The sequence below is a fragment of the Pyrus communis genome, chromosome 5 (assembly GCF_041283825.1).
Source record: "Pyrus communis isolate YQ-2024b chromosome 5, ASM4128382v1, whole genome shotgun sequence".
Taxonomy (NCBI): Eukaryota; Viridiplantae; Streptophyta; class Magnoliopsida; order Rosales; family Rosaceae; genus Pyrus; species Pyrus communis.
Window position 1 is genome coordinate 15,384,341 of NC_142569.1, and position 16,579 is coordinate 15,400,919.

The 16,579-nt window shown below is 37.6% G+C and overlaps 1 protein-coding gene across 1 annotated transcript; it reads left to right on the forward strand.

The window, feature by feature from the left end:
* The first annotated feature begins 1,965 nt into the window (after positions 1-1,965).
* On the forward strand, positions 1,966-7,467 carry LOC137727151 (uncharacterized). The gene is made up of 4 exons (XM_068466088.2): positions 1,966-3,644; positions 3,865-4,046; positions 4,662-4,885; positions 5,884-7,467. Exons 1-4 carry the CDS (start codon positions 2,354-2,356, stop codon positions 6,626-6,628), a joined length of 2,442 nt encoding a protein of 813 aa, XP_068322189.1. The 5' UTR covers positions 1,966-2,353; the 3' UTR covers positions 6,629-7,467.
* The last annotated feature ends 9,112 nt before the right edge of the window (positions 7,468-16,579 follow it).

Sequence of the window (16,579 nt, forward strand, 5' to 3'; positions counted from 1 at the left end):
CAAAGATGATTAAGAAATAAGAGGAAAACATTTCTGGTTGCTGCTAGACACTGGCATTGCAAATTGCAAATTACAAATTGCAAAATGGATGCTCTTTTGGAGTTCAAGACCCCTGAATGGAATTGGAATTCTTGTTATATGGTCCCAACCTTCTCTTCACCTTTAGCTACCTTTCATAGCCCTAATGTGTGCATATGATGCTAATATGCTATCTTTGAAATGCCAAATGCCAACCCATCTCATATGTTTGTCTCTTTTTTCTCACCTTTTCTTTCCTCTCTATCTCTTTACCTCTTTTGAGGCAATGCTCATTGATTTTGAGTTGCAGATTGGATTGTGGTTGAGGTATTTGGCACACTCATTCAATCCTCTAATTAATATGGAACGATCATACTGCGTATTTTGCAAAAATGTTCAATTATGAACTTTTTTCGTTGCAGAATGTGTGAATCAGCCTAGACCCTTAAAATTCACAATGCAAACGTCTACTCTCGAATTCTTATATCACGTGAATGACACATGAATTATATGTGAGATACCCATTTCATAGAATGGGTGTTAACAGCTTTAGCTCAAACGCAGCCATCCACTTCTCGTGCAGATCTTATTGGAAGAAAAACTAACAACCCAATTTACCATGTTCAATGAGGATGGCCAATTTGTCACGATTCTTTTATGATTAGGCAAAACAATGGTAATTTAATTGCATTTTAGAATCACATAATTACACAAATCTAATAATTGGTAAAATTGGCCAGTTAATTCTTCATCTGCAACTAGTTAAACCTTATATTCATAACTGAAATTTGAGTCCAACCAACTTGAAACTATGTTAAAATAAAACCATTAAGATTATGATAATAATTGTCCTCTTAATTAATCATTAATCCCACACGCACCAATAACGTCAGAGAAATTCTAAAGAGGCTCTTTCAAAAGCAAAAGCAAGACTCTTCATAGATTTTCTGCCACCTTATGTATTTTGCACAATATTATATAATGTTTACACAATAATTGACGTTAAATTATGAAAAGATAAAAGATCTATAAAGAATCCCACTTTCAAAAAAAATTTATAAAATTTCTCGTAACATTATCTAAATCTGTAAAAACAAACACAAATTAGTCCACAGTGAAAAGTGAAAACCTTCATCATCATTACCTAAATTGAAAAGAAAGGTAAACTCAAACCACCTTGAAAATCCCCAAGAAAATTACAAGGGTACTTCCGGAATGGAACCCGCGAGAAAATATGGTGGCGGCTACAAGCGTCAAACTTTCCGTCAAAGCAAATCCCAATCTCGTTTTGTCCTATTTTTAAGACCTTCCAAAACCCAAATAATTCAATTAATTTATTTTTTCTTGGTCAAATTTCAAAACAGAAATTTTATAATTTGAATTTCCAATTATGTGCGTCTCTAACCATAAACCATCTCAATTTCTCAAAAATCTCCCCACTGATCTGGTTGTTACCCAAACTTAAAATATGTTTAAAATAAAAAGATATAGCCCTAAAAAGTACACCCAATAAAAATTTGAAATATTAGCCATTAATTGTGCATGCACTTATTATAAATCTGAAATATATAATGTAAAAATAAATATAAAAGAGTCACTACAGTGTTTCATTTTTGGTGATGACCTTTAAATAATTTTCGTCAATGAAAATAATTTTATATTTTTTGAGACTATTTTTAAATAATTAAGTTATCACTAAAAATTTATTTAATTTGAAAAAAAATGGACAACTGATATGATTTCTTGCTTTTGAGGTTTTAAAAAAATAATTTACTATTATTTTGTATTTAATATACTATTTTGTCTATAACTTTTATTTTAATTATTTTTTAACGAAATTAATTTAGCATTAGGTGTTTTATATTTGTTAAAAAAAAGGTGTTTTATTTTAATTATTTTTTTAATAGAATTAATTTGGTCTTCTCAACGGAAAGTTTTGTTAAAAGCAATACAATACATTCTCCCTCTCGCTCTCCCTCCCTCTCCCTCTCCCTCTCCTCACTCTCTCTCACATAAACACAAACACACTGTGCACTCTCCTCTCTCTTCTCTCTGCTTTCTGTCTCTCTCTGCTGCAAGCCGACGACAAACTCCGCGCTGGCAAAGATTCCCTTCTCCTTCCTCTCCTTTGTCCTTCGTTCCCGTTTACTTTTCTTTTATCTTCCTCCCCACAAACCCTAAGTTCGAAATTTTCCCGAGAAACAAACAGACAGTAACACCCAACAGCTACTAGAATCCTAATCCCAATCCGCCCGCCATGTTTCAGCTGATCTCGCCTTAACCCACTACCTATTTTTCACCGTAGACTGATAAAGTTGCCTTCTCTTCCCGCTTGATGGGTTGCACGAGCTCCAAGCCCGACGAACTTCCGGCCGTTGCCTTATGCCGGGAGCGCTGCGGCTTCCTCGACGAGGCGATTCACCAGCGCTACGCCCTCGCCGAGGCCCACATCGCTTATATTAGCTCCCTCAGAGAAATCGGCCGCTCTCTGCATCAATTTATCGAGCAGGAGGTGGGCAATTCATCCGGGTCGCCGTCCTCACCCCACCTCAACCTCCCGCCGGCCAGAAAAGGCGAGACCAAATCCTCGCCGCTGCGCCACTCTCACTCAAATTCAAATTCCGGGTCTCATCTCCACTTTCACTCTTCCGACGATGATTCCGGCTCGCTCCACCACTCCGGCCACTCGTCGCCACTGCACGATACTCACTACGGCGGTCATATTGATTACATGGAGGACGGCGGGCAGGAGGGTTTCAATTCGTACCCAGATGGGTTTATGCGCATGAATTACATGAAGAACAAAGCGACGCCATCTGTGGTGCATCGGCAGAAACCCGTGAGCCCTGAAAACGTGTTTCAATTGGGGGAATCTTCTTCTTCGAATTCGTATGATGGATATCAAAATTCAAGTAGTTATCCAGACGCTGTCTCTAATCCTTATGCCGATTACGGCGGTGGGTTTAACAATTACGGTGGTGCGTATAATTACGGCGGAGGGAGTAGTGGGTATACTAATTACGGTAATTCTTCTCCGCCGGTCCGATATGGAGCACCGTCGCCACAGGCTTCGGCTTCGACCTCGTCTAAGCCACCTCCTCCGCCACCTTCGCCGCCAAGAGCTTCAGCTTGGGATTTTTTAAACCCATTCGAGGTTCAGGAAAAGTACTACTCTGCCTACACTCCGAGTCGGGACTTGAAGGAGGTGAGAGACGAAGAGGGAATTCCCGAATTGGAAGACGTGGAGTACCAGCAGGAGGTGGTGAAGGAGGTGCAGAGGGACCACAAGCATGTGGTGGATGGCGGGAAGCATTCTAAGGCTGTTGTGGACGATGAGGCAGCTGAAACGCAGCCCTCCTCGGTTTATCAAGCTCGGCCGAGCGTTGAGACTGATGGTGGTGGGGTGGAGTATGAAGTCCATGTGATGGAGAAGAAGATTGTGGATGAGGAGGAGACGCGCGAGGACCGTGGCAATGGCGGAGCTGCAGCCAAAGCTCGACCGGGGTCTCGAGATGCTTTCGAAGTTGCTCGAGAGATTGAGATTCAGTTTCAGAGAGCTTCGGAGTCGGGGAAAGAAATTTCCAAGATGCTCGAGGTGGGAAAGCTTCCCCATGGTGGAAAACATGGTGGGTATGGGATTATACACCTTTTTAAGAGATTGATTACGAAAAATTTGCTTGCTTGAATTTTGATCTACCTGGGAAGTTTTAACTTATATGCGTTTGATGTGTAGTAGTTAGTTTCCTCAAGTGGAAAGTTTACAGATCTGGGTTTTTATGTTTAATTTTTGTTGAATTTGAACTCTATTGAGCAGAGATTTGACTTTTGTGTTGTGTTTGTGATCAGTTTCTTCCAAGACTTTAGTCTCTTCGCAACCTTCTACTAGTGCCGAGCCATCGACCTCTGCTCAAGTGGCTGCTCCTTCTCAATTGGGGTTCGATGAAGAATTGATGTTAAGGTCCAAAAATCTCTCTTCCACCTTACACAAGCTATATCTTTGGGAGAAGAAACTCTACAATGAAGTAAAGGTATGTTTCCTCCGTTCCCGTTACCGGTTAAATGTTTACATGGTCATCTTTATACCTTTGACCTTTATGAGTCTGAGCCATCTGGGTTTCTTTGAACAATTCATACTTTTCTAATTATGCTTCGCCAGACACATGGTTCATGATCCTTTGTTGTTCCAAAGTAGTGTCGAATTAGAATTTCTTTTATTTTTCTTATTCATAATAAAATCTCGTCTTTTGTTTGCTTAAATGTGAATTTCAAATATAAAGTGTCTTTATTGATACATCTCTATACAAGGAATGTATTTCTTTTAGGTCCGACCAGCGCATATTTTCCCTCTGAAGGGCTCAAGGGCCCCTTTAATTGATATTTTGGTGTTCTCACCATCATACATTATTATTCACCCACTAAAACTAGGCTACTCTTTGTCTAACATGGGCCTATCTGAATAAATTATGGCAAAGCTCTTGTTTGATTCAAGCATTAATCCATAAATGAGTTTGACTAGGGCTTTTGCTGATGTACGCTTCTCTTCATTATAATTTAAACCACCGAGTGTATTCATATTTCTGCCCTCTCTAATTTTGTCTTTGTCAGTTGTGACCCTACAGACAAGTTTTCTTATAATTTTTCAGGCGGAGGAAAAGATGCGGGTGATCCATGACAGGAAGGTCAGTAAGCTAAAGCATTTAGATGAAAGGGGCGCAGAAGCTCATAAAGTTGATAAAACTCGAACTTTAATAAGGAGTCTGTCCACAAAAATTAAAATTGCAATTCAAGTGGTAGACAAGATATCTGTGACTATAAGTAAGATCAGGGATGAAGAATTATGGCCACAACTGAACGAATTAATTCAGGGGTATGTCCATCTTCCAATTTCTGTGGCATTTATGGATACTTTTTTTTGTTCGTATGATTATTTGTCGTCACCTCATTGACCACGTATCTTGGACTAAGCTTAGTTATAACTCTTGATTAAAATTTTCAAAATTGACAAGTCATAGTCAATCTTACCCGTGTGATGATGTTATAGGTAAGGTTATATCTCAATATATTTCCTGGACCTTCAATTGCTAGTCCTTGATATTTGAAAAATTAATTTATTGATTGAATAATTAGCTCCATTTAGCACAAGTGGTGAGGAGGTGGGGAAAAGGGTTAGAACTGTAGTAGATCATGGGTTCAACCTATTCCCAATGTTCCAAAAATTAAGCTTAAAGGAGTTGGTAGGTCCATTGGTACTCTTATTTTATTTGTCGTGCTAAGAGTTCTTCAAGACGAAGAATGAAATTAATGGGAATTAGGCTTGGTTAGAGAATATAAGTAATTAAGATAGAAAAAGACGCAAGGCAAAAATTGGAAGGTGTTACTGAAAAGCTAAAAATTAGAAGGGGAGAAAATCTTGATCAAAGTTTCTTTATGATTTGTAATTTGATGGTTTTATCCGCATTGAGAACCACATGAATGGCTTCCAAAAACTCTTGTGACCGAAAATATGAAATAGGGTCCTGAAGTCTCATACTGGAAGCTTTTTCGTAATATCCAGGTGTCTTGAACAACACCTACCTATAATATAAGGGTGGTAATAAGAATTTAGGTGCCTCTAGTAATCAATGAATCTCATTTTGGCAATACGAAAGATTGGCCAGGTGATGGTGATAGTGGATAGGCTTATGCGTGTTGATTTGCAATCGTGTTTGTATCTATGACTTTGACAATCATACTGGTGGTTGTTTCCACTCACGTGTGTAACCGTATGATTTTATTTACACAAAGATTGGTTTGTGGGAAATTATATACTTTGTGAATGCAATATTCATGTCACATGCCTAATTCTTTTATTTTCTTACACTTCAGGTTAACCAGGATGTGGAAATGTATGCTCGAATGTCATAGTAGCCAGTGCCTAGCAGTTAGAGAAGCCAGAGGTTTAGGTCCTATTGGATCTGGAAAAAAGCTTAATGATGGTCATCTTGATGCCACATTGCAGCTTGAACATCAGCTTATTAACTGGACTTTCAGATTCTCTACTTGGATTAGTGCGCAGAAGGGATATGTGCGAGCTTTGAACAAGTGGCTTTTAAAATGTCTTCTGTATGAACCGGAAGAAACACCAGATGGAATAGTTCCCTTTTCACCCGGTAGAATAGGCGCACCCCCAATTTTTGTAATATGTAACCAGTGGTCACAGGCTTTGGAAAATATATCTGAAAGAGAGGTGGTTGAGTCGATGCGTATTTTCACCACAAGTGTGCTTCAGATTTGGGAACAAGATAAGATTGAAATGCGCCAGAGGATGGTGGCACACAAGGATCTAGAGAAACAAGTTAAGAAATTGGATAGAAAGGACCAAAAAATACAGAAAGAAATTCAGGCATTAGACAAGAAAATTGTGCTGGCATCAGGGGATGGTGACGGACTCTCGGTTGCTGGGCAGATTGTGTATCAGAGTGACACTAGAAATAGTACTTTACAGGGTAGTCTGCAACGCATTTTTGAGGCCATGGAAAGGTTCACCGATAGCTCTACAAAAGTTTATGAGGAGCTTTTGCAACGTAATGAAGAAGAAAGGCTTGCTAGAGCAGCCGAGAGGGTTTCATAGGGCTCTTCAGTTAGATGGAGTTATGACCATCCCTTTTCAGCCATCTAAGTGAAGAATTTGAAAGCTCAAGATCTTTGAGAAAATTGTATTCCTTGGTGAAACCTTCTTCACCACTCTTCGCCATTTGATGGACTGCTCTGGCTAGTGAATGTTGTTGGCATAAGACTTGGTTATGATCAGGATCATCTGTAATAGCTCAGCAAGAAGCCATTGCTTGCGGCTTTACATCGACGGTGCAAGATGTTTATCTGGGTTGACTCTACAGTTTTAATTTAATGAGACGACCAACACCGTTGATTCACTATTTACACAAGCAAAGACGAAGGGCAAGCACAAGATAAGTTATTACGGATTACATATCCGCTTGGTCCACTGACCGATAGCAGAAATGATTCCAAAGCCGGTTCTGGCCAGAGTGTGCTGAAGCGATGGTTGCTTGTGCAATCAATCGCAGTACGAGAGACTCCCTCTGCTCTATGAATCAGCCAAGTCTACTTTCTGTGGAGGTCCTTGACATAAAAGTTGCAATTTGCAGCGTACGGGCGACATGGAAACAAAAACAAGGGTCGGAGCTGCATTCGCCAATCAAAAGCGCAAAAGTTTGCACGACTGGGGCCAAAATAATTCAAGTAAGCGGATGTCCTTTTCGGTTTTGTGATGGCGATGAGTTTCAGTGCAGTAGTGGTCTGTGTATGGGCTGCTTTGAGTGACGCAAGTCCCGTATGTGCCCAGAACATAATATTAGATGAATTTGTATAAATAAATTTAATATTCTTTCCTCTGTCGTTCGTTTTCAGCATTTCATTTATATCAAATTGTTCAGACGACCTTTGGCAAAATTCAGCAAAGTGACAGCAACATTTTATAAGAAAACGAACCGAATCAATTTTTTTCGCATCACGACCGGTGTTCGCCGAGCCATCGGCTGTCGATACAATGTGTAAATCAGTGATTATGAAGTGAGAAATGTGATTAGGCCATTTTTGTTGTTGTTGACGTATGCTTCCCAGCAGCCACAGTTGCGTAATTTAGAGAAAAAAAAAAAAAGAGATTATTTGGAAAGTGATAAAAATTTTTTTTGAACAAACGATATTATCAACACTACAGGGGAAGGAGATGGCGGGTTTAGTCTCATAATAAGCTAGTAATAATATGGTTCAAATTCGTCTTTGGCGACAATCGAACCTAACACCTCTCATTTATATGTGAGAAGGAATACCACTAGACTTTAGTACTAAATGTCTTGGAAAGTGATTAAATTAATTAAAGATTAAAGATTAAGAGCGATGGGAAGTCCAAAGATGCAATGTAAAAGCACACCTTTAATTAGACAGGTTCGTGCTAATCTTTGAATGGGACTACATTAATAAAGCTTATGACCCATCCGGCTTCATCCAATACAGATTGACTTTCTGCCTAAAGTCGTACGGACTATTCTACGATCCCCATAACAGAGGCAGCCATCTTGGGTTTGGCTTTTCACATTTTTTGGTTTTTTTTGGTTTTTTTTTTTTTTTTTTTTTTTTTGGTAAATTTGACATTTTATAGTTAGAAGGGCGACAAGGGATTAATTTTGGCCATTGATGCATATGGAATGCTCGTATGCATGATGTGTGTAGATTATTTTTGACGACATGTATTATTGTGAGAACAATTTTACACGTGATATAATTGATTATGTTGTGTCAAATAATAACATCGGTCTACACGCGCATGATTGACTTTGACTTGACGTTTTGAATTTGTTTTGTGAGAGGAATTCTTATGTTCATCTGGACACATTAGTCATCTGACAATCCTAACAACGGAGTGGGTCTCCTCATACTTGGTCATTGGTCTCACACGATTAAATTTACAGATCTATACGAGCATCCGCACACATGAACTCAACAATCCGGATTAGCATATAAATAAAAAGGAAAACTAATGAAAAAAAGCTTAAAAACTTTAAGTTTTAATGATAAAAACAAAATAAAGGGTAAAGTAAATAGTAGCAGGATTGACTTTTTAGTGTAAAAATGTGATTTTTTGTTAAAGTGAACAATACCGTAGATTTTTCATTAAAACTCTCTTGGGTTTTCTCAACAGTCTCTATGTAGTTTGTACAACTACAAAATGAGAATAAAAGCTTGTGATTAACATGGTAATTAGCAATTATTAATAGCTCTTCGATTGCCTAAACTTATTCTCTTTTTGTGAGTGGAATTAAATTTAAAAGCAATGGAGGAACCAACAAAACTATGCCACACCCAAGCAATCCTTTTTCTCAATTTCACCACTGTGTGTTGAAATCTCTTTACTAGATCTATTGTTGTTTTCTCCTTTGGCAACTGTGCAGAATCTGCAGATAGATATGATTCCGGGTACAGAACCTTGCTGGCAGTCTTGAGTTTTCACCCAATCATTTCAAATTATGTGCATTATAATTACCGTATTTATGATAACCCAGGATCCAATATTTCTGGGGGTAACATAAGCATATAGAAATGTTCTGAACTTTAAATCAAATATAAGACTAATGCTAAGAGACTCTCTTAGACTCTTTATTACCACACATTTTAACGTTAATTTCTGTGCTAACATTATTAAAATGTTGGGCTAAAAACATAGGATGACAATTTGTTCATAGAGAATCTTACTTTTGAGAGTCTGCTTAACATTTCTGCAAATACAAAATTGAAGGAATGCAAAACAAATAATAAAAGAGTATGAAATCATAATGGTGTACATAAAATATTTCAAATTTTTTGTTTTTGTGGTAATATGAACGACTTCTTATCTATTTTGTACCTTTAATTTTAGTTATACCCTTTATAACTCTATTTTAATCTCACCTTACCTTGTAACTTAAAAGTCACTACTTTACTCCCTAAAACACAAAATTTGTTCCACCTTAACTTGTGTACTGTAACAACCCATCCCCAAATATTACGATTTTTATAATTTTAAAAAGTGAATTTACGAAAATGCCTTCGAGGAAAAACGTTGATCGTCTTGTCGTGTCATGTAAGGTCCATTTCCTTGGCGTATCCTTGTTCGACTTGTCGATACAAACGCGTGGATGCAAGTGGAATCGAATTTGGAGCTAAAACGAAGATTTTAAGGGATTCAGAACGATAAGGGTAGTTTGGTAAATTTACAATTGGAGATATTTCTCCATCATGGACCATTAGGGTGGTGACATGTGGCAATTTTTTTCCCTCTCGTGATTTCTCTATCTCTTTCTAGAACTCTCCATCTCTCTCTTTTTCCCTCTCTTCTTTCTATTCTTTCCTTGGGAAACTTTCCCTCTCACCATTTTCTCCCTCCCTCCGAGCACATCACCACCCACCCCCTCGCCTCTTTGGTGAGCCCTCAGACCACATGAACCCTCTAGATCACCACCATCTTCTCTCCTTATTTCTTTCTCTCTCAGGTTTGTGATCACTATCCAAAAACAGTAGAGGTTCTCGACAACTTCGACCTAGGTAAGACTCAGGATTCCTTTGATCTTTCTCTTTTTGATGTATTGAGTTAACTTACCAATTATATGTGTGATTTGATGACGAATTGATACAGAAATGCCTCGGGGAATTGTTTTCTAGTTTTCGATGAGAAACCCAGAGGCTTGTGAGCCATTTTTCGGCCAACGCCGATGATAACTTGGCCCTGCTTTGGTATAGACTTGTTCTCCATGTTTCCAGCTTCAATATGGCTTTTGAATCATCAATTTTGGTTGAGTTTTGACCCCAAAACGGAGCTGGGGAAGTTTTCTAGCCAAAACCCCTAGAAACCGATGTTCTTCTTCGTTGGGTCTGGCAACCCATGAACCTAATCGGGTCGACCCGACCTGTAACCCAAAACCAGCTCAAATATTTAGGCCATGTAAACCAGGCCTAAACCCAATCCAATAACCTAGCCTAAATCCATAAACCATTAGCCTTAACCCAGGCCTAACCTAGAAAATGGCCCAACCTAGCAGATCTGACTCAGACCCAAACCCAGCTTTCTAGGCCAGCGTGTGGGTGCGTGTCATGGCTGACGCGTGGAGCACACGGGCCTTCGCCGGGGGTACTGTGCTTCGCCGACGTTCACAGCGGAGCACAGTACCTCTAGTGGAGTCACAGGTGCCACGTGTCACCACCCTAATGGCCCATGATGGAGAAATATCTCCAATTGTAAAATTACCAAAATACCTTTATCATTTCAAGTCCCATAAAATCTTCGTTTTAGCTCCAAATTCAATTTCGCTTGCACCCCGCGTTCATAGCAACGAGTACTACAAGAATACGCTAACAGAATTGACCTTATGTGACAAGACAAAGTGGTCCACAAAAGTCAACTTTTTTTCCTCGAAGGACATTTTCGTAATATCACACTATAAAAATTATAAAAACCCAAAATATTGGGGATGGGTCGTTACAAATATGTGATTTTGAGTTATGTTTTCGGTGCTTATTTAGTGGGTTATCATACAACACATTCACATAACACGGGTATGTAGACGTCTATGGACATAGGACACAACCAAGACTAGTGTCAGTGTGTGATATATGTATATGTTTATTCTCTAGTGTAACCCAAAGTCGTACAGCTTCACCTTTAGGTGATGGACCTTTTGTTTCTTTTCTGGTATAATCCAGAGTTGTACAACTTCACCTTCGGGTGATGGACCCACTGCATATACATATTATATATATATATATATATATATATATATATATCTCTTCTCTGGCATAACCCGGAGTCATACAGCTTCACCTTCGGGTGATGAACCTATTGCATATACATATATATATTATATGTATCTTCTCTGGTGTAACTTGGAGTTGTACAACTTCACCTTCAGGTGATGGACCATGATTTCTTCACTGGCGTAACCTAGTGTCGTACATCTTCACCTTTGGTGGTGGTTATGCCTTCAGGCCACTATGATACCTCTAGTGGGTATAGCATTGATAAGATTTATGAATTTGCCTTCAAGTGGCAATAACACCATTATCGAGCATTGTTTTACACGTACATGTTTTACAAACATTTTTCATGACATACTAGAGTTTTCAGAAAACCTATTATGTAGTATTATATGTGTTTTCAAAACAGGGGGTTAGTATGTTCATAAAGAAAATGATTTTCTTATTATTAGTACTATTATTATAAACCGTGGTCCACTCACTTTTTTGGTTGTACGTCCCCTTAAGGATCTAGATTTGAGGCACACGATCCCGGCGTCAGGGCATTTCTACGTAGGGATCTTCGAGTCTTCTCAGGGTATGACTCATTCCTTTGTTTGTGCCTTTTTATAATAATCCTTTCACATTATTCTTGATTAGTTGTATACTCTGAACACGTTTTTGCATTTGCGTATTTCATTATATTTATATATTTTGTTGCATGCATGTTAAAATGGCTTCGTCACCCTCAGGTATCGGCTAGCACGTGCCTATCCTGTTATTTGGAGATATTGGGATCGGGGCGTGTCATGGACTCTCTCTTCTCCTTGAAACTTATAAGTCTCCTCTTAAAACATATATGAGACCCAACACCTAATAAGACTATGCAACATGTGCAATGAATTTGATTATAAATCCCCAGCAGGCGTCAACATTCAACATTTAGAGAATATTAAGTTTAAAAGAAATTGAAGAGATGCAAAAAAAAAAAAAAAGTTGATTAGCCCAGCTCACCCAAATCAAACCCACATAAGAAACTAATAGATCTAAGACAATGTGAAGTGAATTTTGAGTTTTATAAAGTTGACTTTCAAGTTTTTTTTTGGGGGGGGGGGGGGGATTGGGATCAAAATTGAGTTTCAAGGGGCAAAGTGAAGCAAATTGAGTTTCATGCAATAAGGTGGCGATTTTTGAGTTACAGGAAACAAAATGAGATTAAAATCGAGTTCTAGAGGGCATAGCTAAAAATAATTCTTTTTATTTTTTATTTTTTATTTTTTTAATTGTACAAACATCTATCTTCCAAATACTTTAGAACAGGCATTTACAGTATTTTGTTGGCTAAAAACTCTCCAATGACAAGCTGTAAAATACTTATTTTAGTCGGAAAATGTAAATTTATAGTTTTCTACATCTTTAGAAAGTGGATTCCACTAGTTAACAAAGTAATCCTGAAACTACATGCCACGTAAAGCTCTAATATTGTTTTTACATCTTAAATTTGCATACTTCTATTACATATACTCTAATATTGATTAAGAATGTCAATATTACTATTTGTGTGTATTGAAAATTTTTAGTACTTTCTACCAACTTATGGAAAAGGTATTGGATGCACCTAGACCATGGAATCGTTGTCAAACACGCGTTTTACGTTTTTCTTTTTGGTTGGAAAACTCTTTAATGGACATAATGTAAATATCTCTATCTACGTTGAAAAGTATAAGTGAAGGTGTAAATTTAGAGGTGAGTCCCGTCTGTTAAAAAGCAAGAAGTAAATAGATCTCAAAGTTACATTTTCACCATTGGACAAGAGGATTTACTAAAAACGTAAAATGAGATGTAAACATGACTTTTGCATCTCAAAATACTGTAATTTAGAAATAGAGAATCAACCATGAATGCAAAAAACGACTTTATTGTTTTGTCCAACAGAGTTAACCCAAATCTACAAGGAATGAATGATGCCCTAGATTGAATCAAACTGTTAAACACATTAAGTGGCATATCATGATTTGTCTCCACAAAGAAACATTCGAGCTTTATGTGAAAGAATATATATATGCTTCCAATTGGATATTATTGCACATAATACACATTAAGATACACATACACACATACACACACACACACACAGAGTAATGATGAAAAATCAAATCCAACAAGCGAACAAGTTCTGATATATATCCATCAACGGTGAAGCAGTACTATAGGAAAAGCCAAACAAGAAAAAGCAATAGAGGACAACTTAAAGTACTGCAAAAGAAAACAGATGAATTTTTTTTAGGAAATTATTATTGGCATTCTAAATTTCACACTCTACATTACAAATTTTTTATATTTAAAAATAATAATACAGTTGTGAGGAGTGTATAATAAGATTTTTGGAATGCCAATAACACTTCCTTTTTTTTTTTTTTTTTTTTTTTTAGATTTGGGAAAATGAAGCTTTTTTAGTCATAATAGTCATTGAGATTAATTATCATTGGATGGTTCAGTGATTAGGGATGAATTTGACCTATATTTTATACGGCATGTCCTGAGTTTGATTCCTAACACTGATGAATCACACAATGTGGTCGGCGAGATTGAAATACCTCTGTGAATCTTCTTGGCTTCGAAAGGGTGGACTGGCATGGCGAGCCACTAGCTAATCCCTTAAAAAAAAAAAAAGAAAAAAAAAAAAAAGAAACATGAGATTTGAAATCAATAAAAGTGTTCTTTGAGTTTGTCTATTATCAATTATTTTGGTTACTCCATAAAAAAATTATGTGAAATAAGAATCTAAATAACAAAAATACTCTCAATTTAATAAACATAATGCCAAAATAATATGACAAAAATTGAAGGTATTTTTTTTATTCTATGCTTATTTAATAAAAAAATTTCACAAAATTTCACAAAATGATTGATGATGAACAAAAAGGGTAAGGTTACGTAATCCAATTTGGCAATTTTGGCTAAAAATGCCGAAAACGAAATAAGAGGGGTGTATGCTTGATTCTGCAATTTGCCTTTTAGTGTGTCTGTTTTATTTATTTATTTAGTGGTCAACTATTCCAGGAAAATTGGTATTTGTTTAAACATGTTTTCTCCAGTTTTTCCTTTGTAATAATATGATAATAAACTACCCCAGTTCAGGATAGTTTAAATGACAGCATAAAATTATAAATCTAATTTAAAAAGGGAAAATCTTGTGGGGTTTTAAGGAAAATTATAAATAAGTAAATAAAAAAAGATGAAAGTAGATAAAAACCTTGTACAATCTTGCGAACCTAATACAATTTCTCATTTTGAATCATATTGATCATGGATGTGGTAAAAATGATAGGTAAGATTATAAGAAAATTGCATTAGATTTTAATAAAACTTCATAATTGAGCCATGTTTATACAAAATTAGCATTAAAATGGTGAAGGTTCACGTATGAATACACTCATGTTGCATTCCTATGTTTTGTTCGCACGAAAAATATAGTGAAGCTTTTTTTTTTTGGCAATTTGAAAAAAAAAACGGATAAAAATGATAAGTAAAAATTTGCAACAGATCTCATCAAAAATTCATTATTAAGTCTTTCAATACCCTCCTCCTCTTTTTCCTTCTAATTCCCATACACATCAACATTCCGCTTTTGAGCAGCAGTAGCAAATCCATAGGAACCTAGTGGACCAAGTTTCTTCGGTGTGGTTCAACCACATGGCCTCAAACCTAAAAGGTTTGTTTAAGGGGGAAGCGGATCACTCTTCAGAATAAAATTTTAGTTGGCATAGGTCGAGGTAGAAATGTGCTTGTGTTCAAAAGAGGAAATCTTAAAAATTTTATTATTATTATTTTTTATTTCTGAAAATTTGAAAAAAAAAATCATTATAGGAGATTAATGCTGATTGTGGAGCCTAAAATAATCTCAAAAATTCTAAAGGCGACATGTGAACTTTTATTCAAGAAAGACAAGATTGCCCTCAATAAATGGGCAGACTTCTCAGATACTTTCACGCGTAGCTCACACCCCTGAAGGTCCCCACAGTTGAATATGACTGCCCACAGCTCACCTGCCCTTGGCAAGAAATTAAAGATAAATATTAATTATCCAAATCCTATCTTTAATACATTCCCAATTGAAGATTGACTTCAATCAAGTAAGTAATCCCAATTTAAATAAATTAAGGATAATCACACCATTATCTCAAGATATTATTTCCTATTTAATATCTTAAGAATATTTTGAGAATATTTCTCCAAAACACCTTGGCCAATAGGATATTGCCACGTGTAGGGTAAAACATTAATATTGTGGCCGGCCCTATCCCTATAAATACCCCATATTCTACCAAATTTTCAGAGCTTTTAATACCCTTAAAAAAGCCCTAAACACTTTACTCTCTCAGAGAAACTGACTTAGGCATCAAAGATCCATTGATTATTTTGCAGGTGCATTTTCGTTAAGACTGAAGACGACGAAAATTTACATCAACAAATTGGTGCTTTCATTGAGAGCTGATTCAAATACTCGAAGAAGCCTCTTGCATTGGTTTCTTGAATTTTGTATTACGTTGAGTTTCCCACACGTCGTATCAATTAATTTTTCCTAGAAAAATTTATTGATCAATCCCTAGGGAAAGGATACAATGGTAGGAAATTCGGAAATCATGATGAACGGAACCTCGTACATACAAGGATTTAGACCGGAGAGTGGAGACGAGGACATAGCCCCACGACGGCAATCCTCAAGGCTTAATGCGACGGCGGGAGAAGCCCCACCGCCTCGAAGCTGCGCCACCACCATTGCAGTGACCCAGCGGTTGCGGTAAGGCCACCAGGCCATGACACTAATCCCATCACCACTGCACTTGCAGTGTCGCATCTAACCAAACCCTGGGTAGGAAGCCCAAAACTTGGCAGCTGCCACAGAAGGTTCGAGGCAGAAGGTACAACCCACTACAGCAACATGCCCAAACTTCAGCTCAAAATACGACAACCACTGCCAGCCAAACAGCTCAACGGGGCCCAACCCAAGCCACGATGTGATAGCCCTACGGCCATACAGGCCTAAGGCGAGCATGAGTCGGTCCAACGCGCCTCGCGACCTGCTCCAATGATTTAGATTCCGACCACCGATCATGCGATCGACTTCAGGTTATTTTCACCCCACTTGCTTGCAAGAATGCCCACTTTGGGCTCAAGTTTTGTACCTGCAGTCCTCTATACTTCCACCACACTTGGAGACGCCCATTATCCAAACTTTCCAATCCAAATGGCGAGCACCACATGCCCCTGCAGGTCGCTAATTTGATGAGTGCCC

Excerpts from the sequence above, each read along its gene's own strand:
- LOC137727151 (XM_068466088.2), top strand. The coding sequence starts at position 2,354 with ATGGGTTGCACGAGCTCCAAGCCCGACGAACTTCCGGCCGTTGCCTTA. Across the intron at positions 3,645-3,864 it reads TCCCCATGGTGGAAAACATG|TTTCTTCCAAGACTTTAGTC; the intron begins GTGGGTATGGGA and ends GTTTGTGATCAG. Across the intron at positions 4,886-5,883 it reads CTGAACGAATTAATTCAGGG|GTTAACCAGGATGTGGAAAT; the intron begins GTATGTCCATCT and ends CTTACACTTCAG.